This window comes from Leuciscus leuciscus (assembly GCF_965113295.1).
Source record: "Leuciscus leuciscus genome assembly, chromosome: 1".
NCBI lineage: Eukaryota > Metazoa > Chordata > Actinopteri > Cypriniformes > Leuciscidae > Leuciscus > Leuciscus leuciscus.
In genome coordinates this window covers 30,850,219-30,875,198 of record NC_138725.1, presented here as the reverse complement: position 1 = coordinate 30,875,198, position 24,980 = coordinate 30,850,219, and the positions used below count along the sequence as shown (strand labels likewise).

General features: G+C 41.4%; 2 protein-coding genes across 5 annotated transcripts in view; one reads left to right on the top strand and one right to left on the bottom strand.

Annotated features, from left to right (window-relative positions):
* Positions 1-24,980, top strand: part of LOC309477956 (uncharacterized protein) — a 52,703-nt gene that overhangs the window by 7,766 nt on the left and 19,957 nt on the right. The window contains exons 3-6 of one of the 4 annotated variants that reach the window (XM_082141485.1): positions 7,670-12,951; positions 14,164-14,283; positions 22,633-22,842; positions 23,104-23,192. The exons of 1 other annotated variant lie outside the window; for it this stretch is intronic. In XM_082141485.1, coding sequence (XP_081997611.1) covers positions 12,574-12,951; positions 14,164-14,283; positions 22,633-22,842; positions 23,104-23,139 — 744 coding nt within the window. In that variant the 5' untranslated portion in view covers positions 7,670-12,573 and the 3' untranslated portion in view covers positions 23,140-23,192. Of the gene's footprint in view, positions 1-7,669; positions 12,952-14,163; positions 14,284-22,632; positions 23,193-24,980 lie in introns of those variants that run through there. 2 more of the 4 variants (XM_082141484.1, XM_082141487.1) reach the window with 2 other exon arrangements.
* On the bottom strand, positions 984-3,717 carry LOC309477609 (piggyBac transposable element-derived protein 4-like). Its single transcript, XM_082140908.1, has 2 exons — positions 3,356-3,717; positions 984-2,981 (listed from the first exon to the last, which is right to left on the bottom strand). Exons 1-2 carry the CDS (start codon positions 3,496-3,498, stop codon positions 1,229-1,231), a joined length of 1,896 nt encoding a protein of 631 aa, XP_081997034.1. The 5' UTR covers positions 3,499-3,717; the 3' UTR covers positions 984-1,228.

Genomic DNA, 24,980 nt, shown 5'->3' with positions numbered 1-24,980 from the left:
CCCTTTTAAACCTTTAAAAAAATCTGGCACCCATGTGCAAAAGTGTGCAATGAAAAACACCTTTGTAGTTTCTTTGTAATGCCATTATTTCATATAACAGTAAGAGAGAATAATAAAACAGAACTTAACTTTTAATTTAAATGAACACAAACATTTAAATATTTCAGTGATGCTTTGATTGAACAATATATAAAAGCACAAATATACACTGAACAAAATTATAAATGCAACACTTTTGTTTTTGCCCCCATTTTTCATGAGCTGAACTCAAAGATCCAAGACTTTTTCTATGTACACAAAAGGCCTATTTCTCTCAAATATTGTAAACAATATTTGAGAGAAATAGGCATTTTGTGTCTAAATCTGTGTTAGTGAGCACTTCTCCTTTGCAGAGATAATCCATCCACCTCACAGGTGTGGCATATCAAGATGCTGATTAGACAGCATTATTATTGCACAGGTGTGCCTTAGGCTGGCCATAATAAAATGTGCAGTTTTATCACACAGCACAATTCCACAGATGTCGCAAGTTTTGAAGGAGCGTGCAATTGTCTATCATAAGCCATCTCCAAAGGCGTTTCAGAGATTTTGGCAGTACATCCAACCGGCCTCACAACCGCAGACCATGTGTAACCACACCAGCCCAGGGCCTCCACATTAGGGATGCACCGATACCATTTTTTTCAGAATCGATCCGATACCAAAAATTCGGAGTATATACCGATACCGATCCGATACCAGCAGTTTTTTTTAAATCAAGTAGAATTTCTATAACTCTGTGTTGAACTGATAATCACTCTTTTGTGTGTTAAACACAATCTACTTAACCCTCTGGGGACTAAGCCCTTTTTGGTCCGTTTTCTCTATTTTTACATTTGGGCTTATAAACCATATGTAATGGAGATGGAACACCATGTGTTTGGTATCTATGGATTCAGAAGACCCTAAGCTAACATAAGAATGCATGTAATGTGTATAATAATGCATGTAATGTGTTTATAAAGGAAGTATGAGTAAAAAATGTACAATAAACTAGAGAATTTCAAAAACGAAAATTTTATTTTAGTCATTTATTACTGAAAATCACACCTCACACAACAATAGTGAAGAGTTTTTGAACACAAAATATATTTTTCAAACCCTTTGCTTGACAGACATTTGTAATTGTTCAATCAAAAATGTAAAGAACAATGAAATAATTAACTAAAACAGTCCCAGGCGTTTTTTCTCAGGCATGCCAGTGAGCAAAGCAAGGCCTCTCCAGGAAGTTGCAGAGGGCCACCTGGCATGCCCCACACTGCCAGGGGGTCTTGTTGTACACTCTGCTTGCCTTGCAGTGCTCACAGTACTTTCTGGTATCTGCAGGCTTGTGTGCAGGGTTTGCTGGGTCCAAGGGGGCAATGGGCAGGGGTGTGTGATGGGTTGTCCTGTCTGCAGCCACTGTTGTCTGAACCTTAGTTGTCACCCCAGCAAGTTGAGCACAGAGCTGCTCCGTAAAGGCTCTGTGTGTCAGCGGTGTACTCTTTTGCTCTTCACACAGTTCTTTGTGGAGGATGTAGCTGTTGCATGTGGCAATGTCCACAAAGTGTAAGAACATAGTCTTATACCATCTATGCGCTTTGTGGTGAGCAGAAGTGTACTGGATGAGCTGATCAGACAAGTCCACACCCCCCATGTATTTGTTGTATTCCACAACTGGAGTGGGAACTGGAATGCTCACTTTCTCCCAGGTTCCATCTCTCTTTTTTTGCCTTCTCGCGACCTTCTCAGATGTGTAGGCTTGATGGATGGTCGAGCAGATGGACACCTCTCTTGTGTCCATCCACTTGACAAAGAGCAAGTCACCATCTCGGATCCATCTGATTGTGCCTCTTTGGGATTTTTTGGAGAGGGCATTCACGGTGGATTTAGGGGTTTCCTTCCTCCCCTCTCTATATGTACCACAGGCTCTAAAGTGCAGAGATGACAGGTGTCTGAATAGCTGAGGGCTTGTATAAAAGTTATCACAATAAATGTGATAACCACTTCCCAAATACGGTTTGTCCAGGACGCCCACAACTGCGTCATAGGAAAGTCCAAAGCCAGTGGGGAACTTTGCCTTCTCCGTGTACACGGTAAAGCTAGAAGTGTATCCATTTGAAGAGTCGGCCAAGATGAACAGTTTGAATCCCCACTTAGTTGGTTTGTCCTTTATGTACTGTGTCATCCCTGTTTTGGCTTTTGTTGCCACCATCCTCTCATCTATTGCCAGATTTTTGTTTGGCTGGTAAAAGGACTTGCATGCTGCCTTGATTTCTGTCATCAGAGGCTTGAGGCGAAACAGTGGGTCATGGTCTGATGTGCCCTTTTTGCTGTCATTCACAATGTCCTCAGCCGGATCGCTCATGTGCACATTCGAGGAAATGCAGAGCCACCTGTCCCTTGGCATCACTTTCTTTGGAAATGGCACTGAAAATATGTTTTTTTGCCTCCAGTAAGCTTTCACTGATCCAAGTTTTAGCAGTCCCATGAAAATGACAAGTGCAAGATATTTTAGAAAGTCTGTGGGGGTGACATCAGTCCATTTGAATTGCAGTCCTTCTGCTATCCTCTTTGTAGCTTGCTTATTTGTGTTACTGCACAATTTTCTGATGACATTATTACTGAAAAAATGCTGGAACAAATCAAGTGGACTGTACACTTTGGATTTATCCAGTTGCACTCCTGGGGGCCTGGCAGGGGCAAACCTGGGAAGAATGGGTGCCACATCTAGATCGCTTTCGGTTTTCCAGTGTTGTTCAGGTGTTGTACGGTGTGGGGAGCGATCACGGCTCAGTGTGGGCCTCTGAACACTCTGTGTAGATTGTCTGCGTCTCCTCCTCGGTGAAAGCTGAGGTGCTGGTGCCGGTGTTGCTAATGTGCTTGGCTGGCTCAATCTCCTCCTCGGTGGAAGCTGAGGTGCTGGTGCCGGTGTAGATGACGTGCTTGGGTCATTATCATTACTGAAATAAATGTAAAAGGAGAGAGCAATTACACAATGAAACTGGAAGCTTCTTTTTGTGTCAAAATTCAATGTAGAAAAAATAAAAACTCCACTATAAACTCATGTAACCCTATGAAACTCCACTGTACACTAAAAACACATTTCACCTCTCTTGACCTGAGCTTACAGTGAAGGGTGAGATGGTAAGTCAGTTTATTGAAACAAATTTCACACCACTCTTGAACTGAGCTGACAGGGAAGGGAGAGGGGGGTACACTAAAACAAACATTTCATGTCTCAATCTCTCTCTCTGACTAAAAATCCAATACATACAAATACTCAAGATGCATGAGACAATAAATAATGATAAAGAGGTTATTTGAAGTTACATACCAGTCCTCAAATGGATCTTCCCCATCCTGGTAAAATATTTCGTCATCTGTCAAAAAGCTGTCAGCTTCGGATTTCTCCCCGTCACTTTCCAGTAATTGTTCCAGAACTTGTTCTGAGGTAAATCTTTTACTGCTTGCCATCATAAAAGTGCTAAAACAATAAAATAATAATGCTATAACTGCTACTATGCTATATATATATATATATATATATATATATGTATGTATAAATATTATAATCGTTCTGTCTCTCTCTCATATAAATCTCTGTTCAAAAACTCCGCTCCGTTCGCTCTCTGTCTCCTTCTCCACTCAACGCTGTTTGCGTCATATCACTTACTATAGTACCACCCCTTGCAAGGCTACAGAGTCCTCTGATTAGCTAGAACAGGGGTTTTCAACTGGTTCTGTGCCAGGGACCACCATTCTGACTAACAAGTAATTGGCGGCCCACTATTGTGTGTGTCTGTGTGTGGATTCCTTTGTCAGATAGCACAGTCAGACGTCGAATTGAGGAAATGGCATTAAAAAAAAAAAAAAAAAAAAAAAAAGAGTTTGTCATGTCATTTTGCTGTGTACTGAACCTATTCACGGCTCCATCAACATTTCATGCCAAATCGCTATATTTCCTTGTTTAAAATGTACTGCAAGATGCAGTTTCTTTCCAAATCGCGATAAGCGCCAAACCTATTTTTAGCCTAAACGCGATACATCCTCTCGACTAATCAGAATTCTCTCTCTCTCTCTCACCCTCAAATCACTCGCGCGTATCGCACCAGACGCTCAATTTTCCTCATTCGCGCGACTGCGCCGCGCTAAACGCCTCATTCGCGCTGCAGGACCTCCAGATGCGCGTAAACGCGTCTTTACATTGACTTGACATGAAAATCACTTGCGCCAGACGCTCTATTCACGTTTGGTGTGAACGCTACTCACTCACACAAGGTCATGTTGTGATTTGTTTTATGTAAAGCGGACAATGGTTCTACTTTTTTCATGGGTTCGACACTTTACTGAATGCCAATGTATTTATTACTGACTGACTTGCCTTTTTTTGAAGACAAACTTTTTTTTTATGGAAAAAAAGTTATTTTAATAGTGAAATTACGTAGGCTGGAATGCATGTCACGGACCACATGCAATGCCGCCGCGGACCACCAGGGGGCCGCGGACCACCGGTTGAAAACCCCTGAGCTAGAATAAGTCATGGTAACCTTCCTCTGATTGGTTAAGAAAAATATTCCTCCCAGCGGCAATTTTTCCATTGGTCTTTGCGCGTGGAATATTCCTAACAACATCGATTTCATTGGCCTTATACGCAGTGGTATTGCGCAACAAGGAAGTGTGTATGCCATATACCTTTGTTTTCAGCGGAATCTGAGGAAGACGGCAAAAAAGACCGCATCTCTCTATCATTAATAGTTTTTAAGATAATTACACATTTGTAAAAGTATGCCATTTTGGGCGGTACCGCCCAATCCGTCCCCAGAGGGTTAATACAGACAACTTCATTATAAAGAAAAAAAACAAACAAATAAAATAAAAAAAGATCATAATCTATGACAAAAATGCTATTATAAACTAGATTAGTGGATAATTCAGCAGTAAAATTTAGTCTAGAAAAAATTACGAGTCCACAATTGTATAAAATCTGAACATTTTAGTGAAAAAAATATTTAGTAGGGAATGAAAAAAGAGACAATAAGTGTAACACTAAATCTTGTAAAACGTTACACTTTGCTCTTTGTATTGTTGTAAAATACATTCATAAAAAAACAAGATAACAAAAATCAAAAAGAGAAATTATTTTATATAAAGCTACTGTAAAATTGAGACATTTTGTAAATGTATAGCACAGCTGTTTAATGAGGCAGCAACATATGATAGGACAGAACAAGAAAGGCTATTAATAATCTTTCATTGCGTCAATGTATTATGATCGGAAAGGCTCCAATACATTGCGGCACAAAGCGCTTATGCGCTAGCCTGGTAATCGCTTTGCTTCGTAGAGAGAGTCTGGAGTTCCGTAATAGAAAAACGGTTTCTTTACCGCCTGGGGGCGCTAGTCTGAAGCTTAAAATCATTGGTTACCCGTAAGCCAATCACATAACGTTTGGTTATGGCGTGTGTTATGGGCATGCTCATCCGCATCTAACTTCCACTGTAAACACATGTATGATGCGAAAACAAAACCATCAAGCAAAATACCGGAGTGAACATGGCTGTGAACGACTTTTGCAGATTATGTGAAGTATGTCTACGCGTCCAGCGTCTACGTCACAGCTCTCAGCCCGCCCTCTGTTCGTTAACTGGCTGGCTGTTTTCAGGCCGGAGGAAAACGGAAAGCTCTGATGCGGTCTCAGACTGAGTACAGAAGCGAAATGAAATTGAGCGGAAGTACGAAGTCTGACGTAGGCTAATTATGCGCATCCCGAGCGCAGAATGAAAGCGTTTGAAGCAACATGGAGTCACAGCACTTCGAGTCTGCATTGAAAAGTTCAAAGCACAAAGGAAAGACATATTGATGCGTAGTGTATTACACTGTATCTATTAGTTTATTGGGCCTTTTCTTTTAACAGTTTTAAATTTCAGTTACTGTGTGCGCGAAGAACAATTATAGTGCTCTGACCCTACTCTAGTGTTGTGATCTAACAGACACCAGGTAAAATTTAACATGATTAAGGTACAGCAATAAAGTCCAGCAAGATAAAGTTGTTTTATGCGAAACCATAGACCTTTATCTATAGATCAAGACCTTTATCTACAGATCAACTATAATAATAGTAACATTGAATCATCTTGGAGAGTTTCATCGTGTTGACTGTCGTAACCAAACGCAATGCGTTGTTTGATGCTGAATGGAGAATGATTGACAGACACAGCGGAGGGAAAAGTTTACGTGATCTTGAATTTAATGACTTAAATATTAATTTCTATCTCACATTATACTATATAATGGCTTCAGAACACTTATAGTGCACAGAAACTTTATGGTGCTTTATAATGTTTTGTGCCTTTTGTGGGGCTTAACAACAGAGTATACTGAGTATCGGATCGCTGCATCCCTACTCCACATCCAGCATCTTCACCTACAAGATCGTCTGAGATCAGCAACCCGGACAGCTGCTGCAACAATCGGTTTGCATAACCAAAGAATTTCTGCACAAACTGTCAGAAACCGTCTCAGGGAAGCTCATCTACATGCTCGTCGTCCTCATTGGGGTCTCGATCTGACTACAGTTTGTCGTAACTGACTTGAGTGGGCAAATCCTCACATTCGATGGCGTCTGGTAATTTGGAGAGGTGTTTTCTTCACGGACGAATCCCGGTATTCACTGTACTGGGCAGATGGCAGACAGCGTGTATAGCGTTGTGTGGGTGAGCGGTTTGCTGATGTCAAGGTTGTGGATCGAGTGCCCCGTGGTGGCGGTGGGGTTATCTCAGATAACTCAATCCAGTAATACTAATCATAAACAACAGGTGTGTTCGAAGAAGCTATTTAGCCAGATCATGAGTAGCACGATGATATCATCTTGGATGTCCCATTTGATCCCAAATGTATTTAGCGACATACGAAGAACGGCCCCCTGGCTTCTTGCAGCTTTATTACCGTTCGGTCAGACAGAACAAGAAGTCTTCCAAACACCTCACGTGCTGAGTTTCATCTTGTTTTGCACAATTGAATGAGCTGGAGTTTCGGAAATTCCATTTGTTCTTGTTTTGCCTCCAGTGCCTTGCATGTAGAGGTACTGTGGTTGAAGCTGTAATGATAACCTGATGCACAAACGTATTAACACTATCATTAACCACCAGCTGCAGTGTATGTCCAAATCAGGCTACCGAGTCCCATTTCACCCATCTGGGATAGTTTTCTGCCAGCCAGGGAAAACCCTGACTAACTTCCAGCAAATTTAGATTTGCTCTGCAAGTCTGCCCAAGAGTGTATTCAAGCCCATTTCCAATCTTTCAAAATCAAGGCACCAATCACAAACTTTGAGGCGAGCTTTACACGATGACGATAGCTCTGATTGGTTTTAGGTCTATCCAATTACGCTCAGAGGCATTTGAGCAACGTCCGTTGGTGACGCCCCTTTGGAAATGGGCTGTGAATGAACCTTCCCCAGACCCACACTCAGTTACAATTGAGAAGGGTCTGGTGTCAACCAGGCTAGTTTGCTGCCACAATGTTTGTAAATGATCGTAAACGCATGCAGACATTTTCCCAGTTAGTCATCAATTAGTTAAGCTGTGAGGTTGTCAGCTGTGTGTTGCCATTAAACTGGTGTTAACTTGTATTTGTCTTTTTTCGCTTTAGACCTGATGCCACTGAAAGAGGAGAGTCAAGAACTGAATAATATGCAAGATGAACATCATGATTTCAAGACTGAAGAGAAATCAATCGTGAGAATTCACACTGGAGAAAAGCCTTATACTTGCTCTCATTGTGGACAGAGTTTTGCACATAAAAGCAGCCTTAATTCCCACATGAGAATTCACACTGGAGAGAGTCCTTTCACCTGTCAACCATGTGGAAGGAGTTTTGCTAAAAAACAAACCCTTAAAGACCACATGAGAATTCACACTGGAGAAAAGCCTTATACTTGCTCTCATTGTGGACAGAGTTTTGCACATAACAGCAGCCTTAATTCCCACATGAGAATTCACACTGGAGAAAAGCCTTATACTTGCTCTCATTGTGAACAGAGTTTTGCATATAAAGCAACACTTAAAGTCCACATGAGAGTTCACACTGGAGAAAAGCCTTATACTTGCTCTCATTGTGGACAGAGTTTTGCACATAAAAGCGGTCTTAATTCCCACATGAGAATTCACACTGGAGAAAAGCCTTATACTTGCTCTCATTGTGGACAGAGTTTTGCACATAAAAGCGGTCTTAATTCCCACACGAGAATTCACACTGGAGAAAAGCCTTATACTTGCTCTCATTGTGAACAGAGTTTTGCATATAAAACGACACTTAAAGTCCACATGAGCATTCACACTGGAGAAAAGCCTTATACTTGCTCTCATTGTGGACAGAGTTTTGCACATAAAAGCGGTCTTAATTCCCACACGAGAATTCACACTGGAGAAAAGCCTTATACTTGCTCTCATTGTGGACAGAGATTTGCACATAACAGCAGCCTTAATTCCCACATGAGAATTCACACTGGAGAAAAGCCTTATACTTGCTCTCATTGTGGACAGAGTTTTGCATATAAAACGACACTTAAAGTCCACATGAGCATTCACACTGGAGAAAAGCCTTATACTTGCTCTCATTGTGGACAGAGTTTTGCACATAACAGCACCCTTAATTCCCACATGAGAATTCACACCAGAGAGAAACCGTTTATTATAAGAAAATTTTTTTTCACATGTGATCAGTGTGGAAAGAGTTTCACACGTAAAGCAACCCTTAATGGCCACTTGAAGATTCACTCAGGAGAGAACAGTTTTATATGTCATCAATGTGGAAAAAGTTTCAGTCGTAAAAGTAACCTCAACAGTCACATGAGACTTCACACTGGAGAGAAACGTTTCATCTGTAAACTGTGTGGCAAGTGTTTTTCACGAGAACGAAATCTTAAGGCTCACACAACAAGTACTTGCACACAGGAGAGAAGCGGTTCACGTGTTAAAAATGCTGTCTTGCTGTGAAATGGTGCAATGTAACTGTTGGAAACTCAGAAGCGAAGTCCAGGAGACTTAAGCCCCTTTCACACAGCGCTTTGAACCTGGGAAATTGCCGGCAAATTGCCAGAGTGCCTTCTGTGTGAACGCAAACACGACCCGGGACTGATGTAGGGATCGATGCCGGGTTGGGGACCTAGTAACATTGCCGTGTTCAGTCCCGGAACACACGCTGTGTGAACAAAAGCCGTAATAATGCCGTGTTGTAGTGATGATGCTGAACCGCGGGATCGTTCGCCAGCTGTGAAACGGTACGTAATGCGCAAGTTTATGATCGAATCAGAGAAAAAAATGCACAAGCGTGGTTTCTCAAGAGAGAAATCGCAGCTCATAAGCAAACTTAAAAGGATCTCCGGCTAGTCTAGATATGATGTCCATACCCCTCCTAAGTAAGGCGCTTGGTTAAAAATACCTGAAATGCTTTCATGATTAAGAAAAATAAAAAAGCGCGATCACTACTTTTTTCAGACTGATCTCATGAAATGGTATATGTATGACACGCCAATTCGATTTCCATTTTTGGCGTGCTATCAACACGCATAATCGCTTTTCAGCGTGTTTATCAACGCCGTTGACTTAACGTATATATAGATATGACCTACCCCAACTCCCTAAAAGTCCCTAAACCTACCCGTCACTGGGGTTAATCTTCTCCTACCATCCTAGGAAAAAAAATATCGATACGAATATCGTATCACGACAAGACGTGAAATAATCACGTTGGTCCCCTTTGGAAAATGTGTAGATGTCACAGTTTAACGCCCATACACGTTTGCCATATCTTGAAGATATCTGTACAATTTCCTATACCATTGTATAGATTATAAATGTAAGATCCCTTAACACTACTCCCACACCTAAACATACCCATTTTATGGACAATATTAAAATGATAAAACGTAATGGACAGATATGTAGGAAAATGGCATTTTTATGAACAATATGGCATTAAAAGATAGTTTGAGCCACGAATCCTACCCCTAAACCTAACCATAACCATTTCTTAAAACTACCTAGGCAACAATTATAAAGAAAAACAACAGACAGACGAGTATAATCACAATAATTTATTTATGGTTCCTATAGAACCATAATATACTAACCTTACAACACAACATCGATTCACAAAATACACCAATTTTATTAGCTTGATGTAATCCAAACCTTCAGAATCCATATATTATTTGCAAGAAAAAGATCCAAACTCAGCCCTTTATCCAGTAATCGTCATCTTGACCGTAATCGTCATCTTGACCGTAAACGTCAAACCCCGCGCTTGTTATGAATTCAAATTCAAAAATTGCGCCCTCAAGAAGCGTTACGACAGGTTACTATGGTTACGGCAGTAATATCAAACGCTCATTGGCTCTCGCCTCGCCTGCTTCGTCACAGATTGCGTCATGCACATTCACATTTGAAATGAAGTGCGCACTGCCGCGCAGGCGGCAGCCCTCAGAGCGAACCGAACCGAAGACGGATTAACGTTTTCATGGATTTGAATTAATAACTTAAATTCTGCTCTGTCTGTTACCTCATACAAAACCACTGCCAGAGAGGACTGTGACACATCGTCACGTGAACAACTTTTGGTACCGATTTTGACATTTTCTCATTAAATAAATTATTGTGATTATACTTGTCTGTCTGTTGTTTTTCTTTATAATTGTAGCCTATAGTTTTAAGAAATGGTTATGATTAGATTTAGGGGTAGGATTAGCAAACGTCCGTGTAAGATTCACATCTGAGGTTGTTAAACTGTGACATCTACACGTTTTCCAAAGGGGACCAACATGATTATTTCACGTACATTTTGCTCCGTTTCGCTCGGACATTTAACGGCGTAGACATACACGCGGAAGATGACGGTTTCATTTTGGCGTGAACATACACGCGGATAGCTCAAAATGCGTATAGATAACACGCCACTTTTGACTTGAAAGTGGCGTGTATGTTTACGCAAAGTCATGATGTCATGTTGGCTTTTTTGTACTATGGGCCGTCAATTGTTGATGACGCACGACGGTCCTGAGCGCCAAACTAAAACGCGGGCAGTTCGACTGACTCTTCTTCTACAGTTCATCGTCGGACACACCTAGAGAGATAAAATGCCACATTGTGTGGCTGTTGGTTGTGATGCCCATTCAAAGACAAACGAGAGCGGTGATTTGACCTTCCACTGTTTTCCTAGTTCTGATGCAAAGAGAAGAAAACAATGGGAAGATGCTTGCGGGCGAGTGAAACTCCCCAATTACCTGCGGCTCTGTTCTCGACACTTTAGCCCTTATTCATTTGAGGATTTTGATCGCCGACAGCTGATGAACATGGGGGTTCGTGGTTACAGGCGAGTACTTAAACCGAATGCAATACCCGCGATTTTTCCTCACAAGAAAGCTAAACTTCCGCGTATTTCAAGTGTAAATCGTGAACAGAAACGGCTAAGGCAAGAGACGCTGGATAGCATGCTAAGTAGCACTAGCGCTTGTGTCTCCACTTGTGCAGAGGAAATCATGGACCGTGTCGAACCAGAAAACCATGCACTTGTCGAGGCTGTAATGGAAGATAAAAGCGTCCAGTGTTCTCCAATTAAAGTTGATGCAGAGACTCAGATGGATTTTGGACTAGTATACCAATTGGATGCAGCTGTACAGTGGCCAGCTGATGCACTACCAGGTGGCGACCGACCATAGTAGGATGACAACTCTCAAGATCTGTTCTTATCAGATAATGAACCTAGCGATCTATCTCAGTCACAGCGTAGTCTATTTGATCCGGATTACACTGCAAGTGCATCAGAGTCCTCTCAAAGTACACAGGGCTCACGACCTTCAATTAATTCACGTTGAAGGAATTAGCACTAGTTTTTCTAGTTTTTGAGGAGCAGTTACAGCAATTGCTTCGACATTATTCAAAGTGTGGCTCCCTTATTGTTCAGGAAGATATGAGAGAGCTACACAATGATGATCACAATTGACATTAGAACTCTGCAGTTACAGATGGCAAAGTCAGCCTCCTGGAAAACACTGCAAAGGGAAAGGAAACCTGCTCTTATCAGCGTCAGTCTTCTTCAGTGGGATCCATTTTGTAAAATTTGAGCGCTTCTGTCACAATATGAACCTAAAGACAATAAGTGCTGATACATATGCAACACTGAGGAAGAGGTACGTGTTTCCTGTGATTGAAAAAACATGGAATAAAGAGCAGAGTACTGTGTTAACCACAATGACTAACCAGCAAGAAGTTGTGCTCTGTGGAGATGGCCGGTGTGACTATCCTGGTCACTCAGCTAAATACTGTACGCACACCTTTATGAATGCACTGACTGAAAAGGTAGTGGACTTTAAAGTTGTAAGTTGCACCCAGTGTCAAGCTCCAACACAATGGAGATCAAGGGTTTCAAAGATGCTCTACAAACAATTGAAGAGAATGGAGTTAAGGTGAGCACCATCTCCACTGACCGCCACCCTCAAATTGTGAAAGAAATGAGGGTAAACAATCCTGAAAAACAAAATCAATTTGACCCATGGCATGTGGCCAAAGGCCTATCAAAAAAAAAAATTAGCGAAGGCAGCAAAGACAAAGGAATGTGAAGGCCTGGCAGAGTGGATAACATCCATCATAAATCATTTGTGGTGGTGTGCACAAACATGTGAGGGTAATGCTGAACTGTTGAGAGAGAAGTGGGTCTCCATAGTACACCATGTTACCAACCGTCATGAGTGGCCTTGGAACAGGTACTACCACAAATGTCCACACGAGCCCCTTGACGAGGCAGTCCAAAGCGGAAAGCTGTGGCTGATGCCGGGATCTGTTGCACACAACAGTCTTGTGAAGACTGTGACAGACAAGCAGCTTTTAAAAGACTTGGATCACTTAACGGAGTGCGTCCACACAACAACACTAGAGGTATGATCAAGTATAAACATTAGATATTATAAGTAAGGAATAATTGACGACAGGCCGTTGAATTTTTAGAAAAATAATGCACACCCGAGGTAGTAATGCGGTCACGACACGAAGCGGAGTGGCCGTTACACCTCGGGTGTGCATTATTTTTCTAATAATTAAACGGCCTGAAGTCAATTATTCCGCTTATACTACAGTTACCACACCTCGAAACATTGTTCAGATTATGTATTTCAAGACGTTTGTAAAGTTTTTGTCATTAAAACGCTCTTGTATGTAGGACTAATTTCTTACGCATCTAATCCCATGCCTCCGTTGCTAATTCCAAAACGTCATTTCAGAGTTAGTAACGGAGGTTTGAGCCGCTGATAGCAGACTAATGCTGGGGACACACGACTAGCTGACCCATTCTCTGACTGTTTTCATCGACTGCAGCAGATTTTAAACACCGACTTTGAACACAGACTGAACGCGCTGAACATGCGTTTGGGCATGATCAGTCATAAGTATTAATTACATTCATAACTGGCCTTAAAGTGTGTTCCTGGCTTTATGCAGTTATTAATGCAGTTATTAGAGAGAAATGTTGCAATAATGAGACAGAAAAGCATGTGCGTCAATATTATTATTTATTAATTAATTCAATTCGTTTTAATTAATTCGTTAATTCTTTTTTTTTTCTATTATTGACAGATGACAGTAGACTAGCCAAATAAATGAAACCCAAAGCCCTTTTAACAAGTAGGCCTATCAATAATTATTTATTTGTTAAATTATCTGCAATAAAAATCCGTGCTGCAGGACTATCCATTTATTTAGCCTATATTCAGTTTAATTTTCTATTGATTATAGATATGACTTTATAGTTTATTTATTCAAATTAAACTGCATGTTTCTATTGATTGTGAAGCTAGACATTGAAAATTGCAGATCAAGCGCATGGGGCGAAATGCTTTTTCTTGTTATGAATTGTATCCTATTTTCCGTTATTACAGTTGACTACGCGAAGTGATATGGAACTGTAATGCGGTCAAGATCTGCCTGGAACTACTTTAACTGTGCGTTTCCCTGAAAATAATGCACACCTTAGAACGTTTGTCAACCAATCAGATTCAAGCATTCAACGGCCCTGTAGTATAAGTAGGCATGATTTCCATTGCAGAGTGTAATTCAATTGTAATTGTTCTCATTTCAAATTATATTTTGTTTAAGGTGTATCACTCCATGTATCTGAAATACCTCCCAAAGAGAACGCATTTTGGATATGATGTGATGGTTCATGCCTCTATGCTTGCTGCCCTGGATCATAACAACAATGTGAACAAGGAACAGGTGAGTGTAATCATTCCAACTCATCGCACAGTATTTTGCACTGTGACATCAGTCTGTGGCCCCATAGGGAAGACGCAGATATTTCCCTCCGGTTTGGCCTCTCATTTACACGAATACCCCGTTTTTATCACAGAAAACTATTATTTCTAAAAACTCCGGCCAAAGTGGAGATTTCTGATAACGGCGGTTATGTGTTGTCGTGTCAACTAGGAGAAACAGGGTTTTAGGTTCTCAAACGTCACATTACGTGCCAGAAAATGCTGTAACGTCAACCCTATGTTTGGGTAGTTGACGTGACGTGGCTTTTTCACCGTCACAAAAGATAAAAATAATTTATTTCAAATTTTCATCATTAAAGGGATAGTTCACCCAAAAAAGAAAATTCTGTCATCATTTACTCACCCTCAAGTTGTTTCAAACCTGTATGAATTTCTTTTTTCTGCTGAACACAAAAGAAGATATTTTGAAAAATGTCGGTAACCAAACAGTTGATGGACCCCATTGACTTCCATAGTATTTTTTTTTTCCTACTATGGAAGTCAATGGGGTCTCAAAATTTGCGGTTATTGTTTTGCGAGGCAGCCATGGAATGAGATCCTGGGTGTGCTCAGCAATCACATCTATCCAGAATGTCAGCGTTTTACTGACCTGGCCAGTTGACATTTTGAAGCGTCTAGCTAAATCGGCAATTCAATTCAATTCAATTCAATTCAAATTTATTTGTATAGCGCTTTTCACAATACATATTGTCTCAAAGCAGCTTTACAGAAAGTGCATTTCAGAAATGTACATAGAAAAATACAGTTAGTTAATCATGCATTAATTTAGGGCATAACATATCGCCGGCGTCGAGTCGTCTCCTCACGGGCGTGGAGTCGTCTCCTCACGGGCTTCGAGTCGTCTCTGCATGGGTGTTGGGGCATCTGAAGTTTCCATGAGAGGCTGGATACAAACTGGAGCTGACGAACTCTATTTACCTCGGTACTAGCGTCCCGAGATAACAACAGAAAAGCAGATGGGAAATAATTAGCGTAGCTGCTGTTCCAAATAATAATGCATTCAATCTGATTCAACTGTAGTATAAAAGGTAAGTATTATGTGAATGCTTGGCTAAAGAGATGCGTCTTTAATCTAGTTTTAAACTGGGACAGCGAATCTGAGCCTCGAACAATATCAGGAAGGCCATTCCAGAGTTTAGGAGCTAAATGTGAAAATGCCCTCCCTCCTTTAGTGGACTTAGATATCCTAGGAATGACCAGAAGCCTCGAATTTAGTGATCTTAAAGAGCGCGATGGATTGTAGGACGATAGAAGTTCCGTTAAATACCCAGGAGCTAAACCATTTAGGGCTTTATAGGTCATTAGTAATACTTTGTAATTGATACGGAACTTAATAGATAACCAGTGTAGAGATGATAGAATTGGTGTTATATGATCATATTTTCTTGACCTAGTAAGAACTCTAGCAGCTGCATTTTGGACTAACTGTAGCTTGTTTATTGAGGATGCAGGACAACCAGCTAATAAAGCATTACAGTAATCTAGTCTCGAGGTCATGAATGCATGAACTAACTTTTCAGCATCAGAGACAGATAGCATATTACGTAGCTTAGCAATGTTTCTAAGGTGGAAAAAGGCTGTTCTTGTAACATATGAAATATGATTTTCGAAAGACAAGTTGCGATCTAGTATAACTCCCAGGTCTTTTACTGTAGAGGATAAAAGAACAGGACATCCTTCTAAATTGAAGTTGCATTGTAAGAGGTTTTGTGGGCAGTTGTTTGGACCCATAAGTAATACCTCCGTTTTATCTGAATTTAATAGCAGAAAATTACACGTCATCCAGTATTTTATATCTTTAACACACTCTGTCAATTTAGATAATTTATTGTTTTCATCCGGTCGTGATGAAATATATAATTGAGTGTCATCAGCATAACAGTGGAAATTAATTCCATGTTTTCTTATAATATTACCAAGCGGCAGCATGTATATTGAGAATAGCAGAGGGCCTAATACAGATCCTTGCGGCACTCCATAGTTTACTGACGTTATCTTCGATTTTTCCCCATTTAAACAGACAAAATGGTAGCGGTCTGATAAGTACGATCTAAACCAGCTTAATGCCTGTCCATGGACACCAGTGTAGTTTTGTAGTCGATCTAAGAGTATTTTGTGATCTATAGTGTCGAACGCAGCGCTAAGATCGAGTAAAACTAGTATTGAGATACAGCCTTGGTCAGAAGCTAAAAGTAAATCATTTGTGATTTTAACGAGCGCAGTTTCAGTGCTATGATGCGGTCTGAATCCTGACTGAAATTTTTCATAGATATCATTTTCTTTCAAGAAAGAGCCCAGTTGAGCGGACACAACTTTTTCTAGTATTTTAGACATAAATGGTAGGTTTGAAATGGGTCTATAATTTGCTAGGTTATTATGATCTAATTGTGGTTTCTTAATGAGAGGTTTTATAACTGCCAGTTTAAATGTTCTTGGAACATGACCTAAAGATAAAGACGAGTTAATAATATTGAGAAGAGGCTCTTCCACTACAGGTAACACTTCTTTCAGTAGTTTAGTGGGTATTGGGTCTAATAAACATGTTGTTGGTTTAGATGCAATGATAAGTTTATTTAGCTCTTCCTGTCCTATAGTTGTAAAGCGGCGTAGTTGTTCTTGAGGGGCGATAATTGAGGCTGAATCATAAGACACCATTAAAGATTGTACATTTACAATTGTGTTTCTGATGCTTTCTATTTTCTCAGTGAAGAAGTTCATGAAATCATTACTACTGAACTGTAACGGTATATTTTGCTCAGGTGATGTCTGTTTATTTGTTAGTCTAGCCACGGTGTTAAATAAAAACCTTGGATTGTTTTGGTTGTTTTCTATTCGTTTGCGGAGGTACTCAGCCCTGGCTGCTTTTAGGGCCTTTTTATAACGTGACATACTGTCTTTCCACGCGATTCTAAAGACCTCTAAATTAGTTTGTTTCCATTTACGCTCTAAATTTCGAGTTTCTCTCTTGATAACATGCGTAGCACTGTTATACCATGGCGCTTTAGTTTTCTCTCTAACCTTTTTTAATCTAATTGGTGCAACGATGTCTAATGTACTAGAGAAAATGGTGCTCATAGTGCTAGTCATTTCCTCTAGTTCATCCGTTTGTTTGGGTTCACTGAGCAGCTGAGATAGATCAGGTAAGCTATTTGAGAATCTATCTATAGTGGTTGGAAGGATTGTTCTGCCTGGTTGATAATGTGGCGCAACATGACAAATTTCAGCAGTACGTAATATGCAAGTTACCATGTAATGATCAGTGACATCATCACTTTGCGGTATAATATCTATCTAATATCTTTGCAATAACAAAGTTCTGTCTAAGCTTCATTAATGTCAAGAGGATTTGGTCCTCTGCTGAAAATGCTGACGATGTGGGGGCAAAACGTTGCAAGCAAGACACAAGGGTTTTGAATTCGAGGGTTTTGAATTCGAGAAGTGGAATCCCTGTGTACAGCAGACAGTCTGTATCATCTTTCAAAACAACATCTGCAACAGGCAGTGTCCTCTCAGTGGATGGGGCAGTTATCATACCACATGTGATGGTAGGTGCTTTGGAGTAGGTGTGGTCCTCCATTGTTGGGTCTGACCACTGTGTCTGGGCATCATGGAAGGTCTGTGAGGTAGGATCTGGGTCCCCAGAAACCTGCATCACATCAGACTCATCTGCAGGGAATACATTAAGTACATATTTAGCTGTGGCGGTCTTATATTTAGCTGGTTAGTCCTTCAATGACATTAGATTAGATTAGATTAGATTCAACTTTATTGTCATTACACAAGTACAGGTACAAGGCAACGAAATGCAGTTTAGGTCTAACCAGAAGTGCAATAGCAGCAAGTGCAGGATATACAGTGGTTCCATAAGTGCAGAACATGGATATGTACTGAATAAATATAGAGTTGAATACTATTATAAACAAAAATTTACAGATAGATTTGTCCTATGAATATAATATACAGATAACTATTACTGTGAACAGAATTTACAGCTAGATATGTACTGAATATAATATACAGATGGCTATTACTATAAACAGAATTTTTACAGATAGATATGTACTGAATATAATATACAGATGACTGTTACTATAAACAGAATTTTACAGATAGATATGTACTATGAATATATATACAGATGGGTGTTACTATAAACAGAATGTGAGCATAATATACAGATGGCTATTACTATAAACAGAATTTTACAAATAGATATATGTATAAGTTAGGCTAAAATGAGCAGTATAACAATGGATTTAAAGTAGTGCAAATAAAGTTTGGACAGAAGCTATCCGAGTGAAAGTGCAGTGGAAGTAATTGCATATTACAGTTAAAGTACGGTATTGCAAATGTATATGTAAACAGTCGGTACTGTAAATAAACAGTCGGCAGTGCAAATTGAGCATATTCCAGTCAAGGTAGTAGTGCAAGATGCATATGTAAACAGTTGTTACTATAATAACAGTCAGCAGTGCAAATGAACATTATAGTATTGCAAATAACAAAATGGAGGCAGGTGTGAGGAGGGAGAGGAGAGTCAATCAGTATATGAGGGGAGTGGGATCAATGAGGGTTAGAGTTTAATAAAGAGACAGCTCTGGGGAAAAAACTGTTCTTTAGTCTGCTGGTCCTGGTCCGGAGGCACCTGAAACGCCTGCCGGAGGGCAGGAGAGAAAACAGTCTGTGGGCTGGGTGAGAGGAGTCCTTAAGGATGCTGCGAGCTCGATGCAGACAGCGTTTCCTCTGGATGTGCTCGATGGCAGGTAGTGGAGTCCCAGTGATGCGCTGGGCGGTTTTCACCACCCGCTGCAGTGCCTTGCGCTCTGCAACAGAACAGCTCCCATACCACACTGTAGCACAGTTGGTCAGGATGCTTTCTATTGCACAGCGATAGAAGTTCACCAGGATAGTGGAGGAAAGCTGATTCTTCCTCAGTGTCCTCAGGAAGAAAAGGCGCTGGTGAGCCTTCTTGACCAGGCTGGAGGTGTTGGTTGTCCAGGTCATGTCCGCCGAGATGTGGGTCCCCAGGAACTTGAAACTGGAGACACGCTCAACAGCCATTCCATTGATGTGGATGGTGTCGTGTGTGCCTCTTGACACTTTCCTGAAGTCCACGATGAGCTCCTTCGTTTTGGTGGTGTTGAGGAGCTGGTTATTTTCAGTGCACCATGTGGCCAGGTGCTTGATCTCCTCCCTATAGGCAGTCTCATCGTTGTTGCTGATGAGACCAATCACCGTAGTGTCGTCCGCAAACTTGGCGATGGAATTAGATCCGTACACAGGCTTGCAGTCGGAGGTGAAGAGGGAGTAGAGAAACGGGCTTAGCACACAGCCCTGTGGTACACCAGTGTTGAGTGTGATGGACGTGGAGCAGTTGGAGCCTGATCGAACATTCTGGGGTCTGTTGGTCAAAAAGTCCAAAATCCAGTTGCACATGGAGGTGTTAATGCCCAGGTCTCCAAGTTTGGCTATTAACTTAGTTGGGATGACAGTGTTGAATGCTGAGCTGAAGTCAACAAACAGCATGCGTGCATAGGTGTTCTTATTGTCCAGATGTGTGAGCACAGAGTGCAGTGCCATGGAAACTGCATCCTCTGTGCTCCTATTGCTACGGTTGGCAAACTGGTGTGAGTCCAATGTGGATGGAAGAGAATCTTTTAGGTGTGCCAGGACCAGCCGCTCAAAGCACTTCATTACGATGGGTGTGAGTGCTACAGGGCGGTAGTCGTTAAGGCACTTCGGGCTGGAGTGTTTTGGCACTGGCACAATGGAAGTGCATTTAAAGCATGTTGGTACAGCTGCTTGGGCAAGAGACAGGTTGAAAATGTCTGTAAAAACCCCAGCGAGCTGCTCCGCACATGCCCTGAGTACGCGTCCAGGGATGTTGTCTGGTCCAGCAGCCTTGTGCGCGCTGATCCTGCTCAGTGCATTGCAGACATCTGTGGAGGAGAGTGTGATCGGCGGGTGGTCAGCTGAGGATTTGAGCTTGGTGGCAGTTTCTCTGTTGTCTCTTTCAAAGCGAGCATAAAAGTCATTTAGCTCGTTCAGGAAGTTGACATCAGTGGCTGCGGGGGTGGAGTGAGAGGGTTTGTAGTCACTGATGGCCTGAATGCCCTGCCACATGCGCCGAGGGTCAGCGTTGGAAAAGTGTCCCTCTATCTTAAGCTTGTAGCAGTGCTTGGCCTCTTTGATGCCCCTTTTCAGATTTGCTCTGGATGTGCTATAGGCTTGTGCATCTCCTGATCTGAAGGCAGTGTTGCGTGTCTTCAATAGGAGTCGCACTTCCCTGTTCATCCATGGCTTCTGATTTGGGTATGTGGTGATCTGCTTCTGGGTTGTAACACTGTCAATGGTGGTATTGATATAATCCAGTACAGAGGAGGTGTAGCAGTCAATGTCCGTGTGAGAGCCACTGGTGGCTTGAGAAGCAAACATACTCCAGTCTGTGTGTAGAAACCTTTCCTGGAGTGAGGAATCTGCCCCCACAGGCCACACCTTGATGGTCTTCACTGATGGCTTCACGCGATTGATGAGAGGTGCATATTTGGGGGTGAGGAACAAAGAAAGGTGATCTGACTGTCCCAGGTGGGGGAGGGATGTCGCGACGTAAGCTCCAGCCATGTTTGTGTAAACATGGTCTAAGGTTTTGTTTCCTCTGGTGTGACAGGAAACATGCTGGTGAAATTTCGGTAGCACTGACTTTAAGTTTGAATGATTAAAATCACCCGCAACAATAAACGCAGCTTCCGGGTGAACGGTCTGTTGTTTACTGATGGCTGCGTGAAGTTCTTTCATAGCAAACTTGGCATCAGCATCCGGGGGAATATAGGCTGCAGTTATAATAGTGGAAGTGAACTCCCGCGGTAGATAAAACGGTCTACATTTAACCATGAGAAACTCAAGGTTAGCTGAACAATGTCTCCCAACAATAGCAGAGTTTGTGCACCAAGCTTTGTTAATGTAAATGCACAATCCACCACCTCTGGTCTTACCGGAGCCATCTAATGTTCTATCCGCCCGGAATGTATGGCGTCCCGCTAGCTCAATAGCGTTGTCCGGTATTCCGCTGTTTAACCATGTTTCCGTGAAAATTAGAACATTACAGTTCAAAAGTCTCTTGCTGTATGTGATGTTGAGTCGAATCTCCTCCATTTTGTTCAACAGCGACCGTACATTGGCAAGGAAAATGCTGGGTAAAGAGAGCCGGTGTGGTGTTAGCTTTAGCTTAGCTCTTAGTCCTCCGCGCTTCCCCCGCCTTTGTTTACGATCTCGACGCCGCCTGCGAGCACTTCCGCCCGGCCGGGCAGAGTGCATAGCCTCGGGTGTTTTGGCGATCTCAGGAAGGAGTCGAAGTTTGTCCATAAAACTGTCGGAAATTCGCAAACCAATATCCAAAAGCTCACCTTGGGTGTACGATGTTAAGGCACATCTGTTCTGCACGAACAGACCCGAAATGAGCAAGAAAAATACTGCTAAATTGCAGAATCTGGAGAGACCGCGAGCCTTGCGATGTACTCGCGCCGCCATCTTGGTTTCATTTGTTTGGACATTTGTTTAGTGACAGGAAAAAAAACAATTAGGGGGCATTAGAGTCTTGAAAAACATCTAGACTGCGTTTAATATCATCAATATAGATATTCTGTAACATTAAATGTTAACTAATGGAGGAAATTAAATTAGCATCTGTCACTGTGTACCATTGTGCCCTCCAAGCTCGTCACAATAAAGGTTTATGCGAGGTAAAAACTTCAGGCTACCTGTCTACCATCATGGCACAGTTTTTCATATATTAATAATAAGGTGTTTTGGGGGTGTTTTTAGGTTTAAGTTCTTCCTCCATATTCTATTTGATTCGTCGTCTTTTGGGAGGTGATGGAAACTGTATAATCGTTCACAGGAACACTCATATTTAGTTTTAGGCTTATGTTCAAAACACTCACGTTTAAGCCACTGAATTAGTTTAGTGCGGTTATATGTACAACCACGAACAGCACATGTTGTCCCTGAGCTCCGTAACGACATCTCTCATTAATGTTTGCGACTTTAAATAGTAGAAAAATACCTAATCTCTTCGCTATGTAACACAAAATACCGGTGATTTACTACTTCCGCCACCTAACCGGAAGTTTCACCCACGTTCTATTTTACAGTAGCGCCCCCCAGGAAACAGGTGGATACATACATTTCTAAAAGTGTAGAAATTTCATAAAGTTTGTCACAGAAAAAAATGTCCTTTGGTGTTATGCAATAACCTGATATTAAGTTATTTTCCCTTTTTGTTTTTGAATAGGCTGTTTATCAAGATGGGGAGAGCGTGGGTGAACCCAAATTCAAAATCGCTTGGAGCAAAGTCCACAAGACCTTCAGAGCAAAACCTGTGATGACAGAAAAGGACTACAGCTACATGACTGCCATGATGGAAGATGTTCTCTCCTCTGATTACGATCCAAACCAGGCAGTGGACATGAGTTTCAACCAAAGACACATCATGGCTCCACAGGTGACACTGTCAAGATCACAGATCATTTTGCAATCATTTCAGTATTCACGCTTCAAATAGCTGCAAATCTCTGGCACGTGTTTGTTTATTCAGTTATCAGTTATGTAGGAAAGCAAACCTGTATTTATAAATATCTAAACTTGTAAATATGTACATAACAACTGTGTTCAACAGTTTGATTTGGTTTGTCTTGGTATATCAATATGTTGGTGTATAAACATCTAAATCTGTGAATATGTACATAACTGTGCTTTATTGTAGGATTGTGTGGACCTTGGAGGGAGGGGGAGCTGCTGATTGATACACACACACCTGCTTTTGTATAGGGAATAAATTGTGATGGTCCCAAAGGAATTCTGGTCTTGAAAATTATTTCTCTTCATTTCACAGGAAACTTCTACTTTGAGTATGGGAAGTGTGCACTTTTGACACCTCTGATAATACACAATGAACACACCATTGTAGTTTAAATGCTCAGCTGCTTTAATTTTGAATTATTTTTAGCAGTTTGTTTTTTGCAAGTTCAGTCTATGCATAGTTAAAAATTCCTCCATGCCTCCTCTACTTCTCCCTTATTGTCTGTATGTTCAAATCCTGTATAGGCTCCACTTGGTTCGGGGTAGACATTTCTTATTTTGTTCACTGCACACGAGGGAATGATTCTGCGGACTCTTCTCCCAGCCAGCCATGCATCCACCATGTAAACTGGCGATAGGAAGAATATCTGTAAGACCTAAAGCCAAAAGTTTACACTAAATGTTATGAAAGGATGAATCAAGGTTTGACTCAAGCCAATACATGCCAGCCAATAATGTTTGCGCTGTATTATTGTCTAGATTCTTTTTCGGTTATTGGAAAAACGTTCAGTGTTGGCCAAACTAAGTAAGGGATAATGTATTGCGAGGCGGTTGTTATAGCGAATAACAACCCCGACAGGCTGAACGGGACCCCGACGCGAAGCGGAGCTTGAATCAGCCTGAAGGGGTTGTTATTCGCTATAACAACCGCCTCGCTATACATAATCCCGCTTATTACATGGCTACCTACAAAATAAATAAATAATTTGACACAAATTATAGATTTAAAAAGGAGTTTATTGATTTAAAACGATTGCATTGCTTCCGCTAAAGAAAATAGTCCGTTCCGCATCCATAGCAACGTGCTGTTTTTCATGGCAACGGTGTGTTATACTTCGCAGCGGTCTGTTATCAAGAAATAACGTTATATAATTCTAAACAAATATGTTCATGTTTGACCTGCCTGTTAGTAACTGCATTGCGGCTGGGTAAACCAGTGCTCCATCTGTCATGGAGGCTGACGAGGGCAGCCCACAGTACATCTGGATTGAGACAAACTGCCTCAAAATTAGGATGGGCAATGATGCATGGTAAATCTGCAAACAAGTATCCTGTTCTTAGGCTATAATATGCATTTACTGTGGTAGATTACTTCAAAATTCTTCAGGCCAATATAGTTATGCTTAACCAATTTAGCTACCCTAGCTACCTTACCCTGGACTGCTGCTGATATGAAGTGGAGTTCCTTACAGCAAACACTCTCCCTTTCAGTAAGCATTGGTAAACAATTGCCACAACCACACCAATGCGTGTGCCCTACTCTCTCTTCCTGCTCCTCCTCACCTACGGCTACGAGATTATTATCATCCTGTGAACCTTCCTCCGTATTTGCGACACGTTCAGGCTCGAACTGAAAAAGGGTGAACGGCAGACATTTCGCTTACGCGCCTTATGTTTGTAGCGGTGCTGGGACCAGTCTACGTCACGGCCCAGAATGCAATGGGTAAAAACAACAATGGCGACTTACAGGTAAAAACTTTATTTAAAAATATCTCGCTACAACGAAAACATCGGGTGTGTTATTATATCACGTTTGTGGCGCAAATGGTATCGCTAACCCAATAAGGCTAAGTTGTCAAACTAGCCGGAGATCCCTTTAAGACGCTGCTGAGACATTACAAGTCACATCGATGTCACGTGTCTTTACAGGATTTTTACGGGTTGTGTGTGAACGCAATCTCTGATTTCGTTAATCACTGGTAGTGTTGATGAACCAAAATCGAACAAACCCAAGTCAAATCCCGGGTCACTTTATCTGTGTATTTTCCTGAATCTCTGTGT

Excerpts from the sequence above, each read along its gene's own strand:
- LOC309477609 (XM_082140908.1), bottom strand. The coding sequence starts at position 3,498 with ATGATGGCAAGCAGTAAAAGATTTACCTCAGAACAAGTTCTGGAACAA. Across the intron at positions 2,982-3,355 it reads GAAGATCCATTTGAGGACTG|TAATGATAATGACCCAAGCA; the intron begins GTATGTAACTTC and ends CATTTATTTCAG.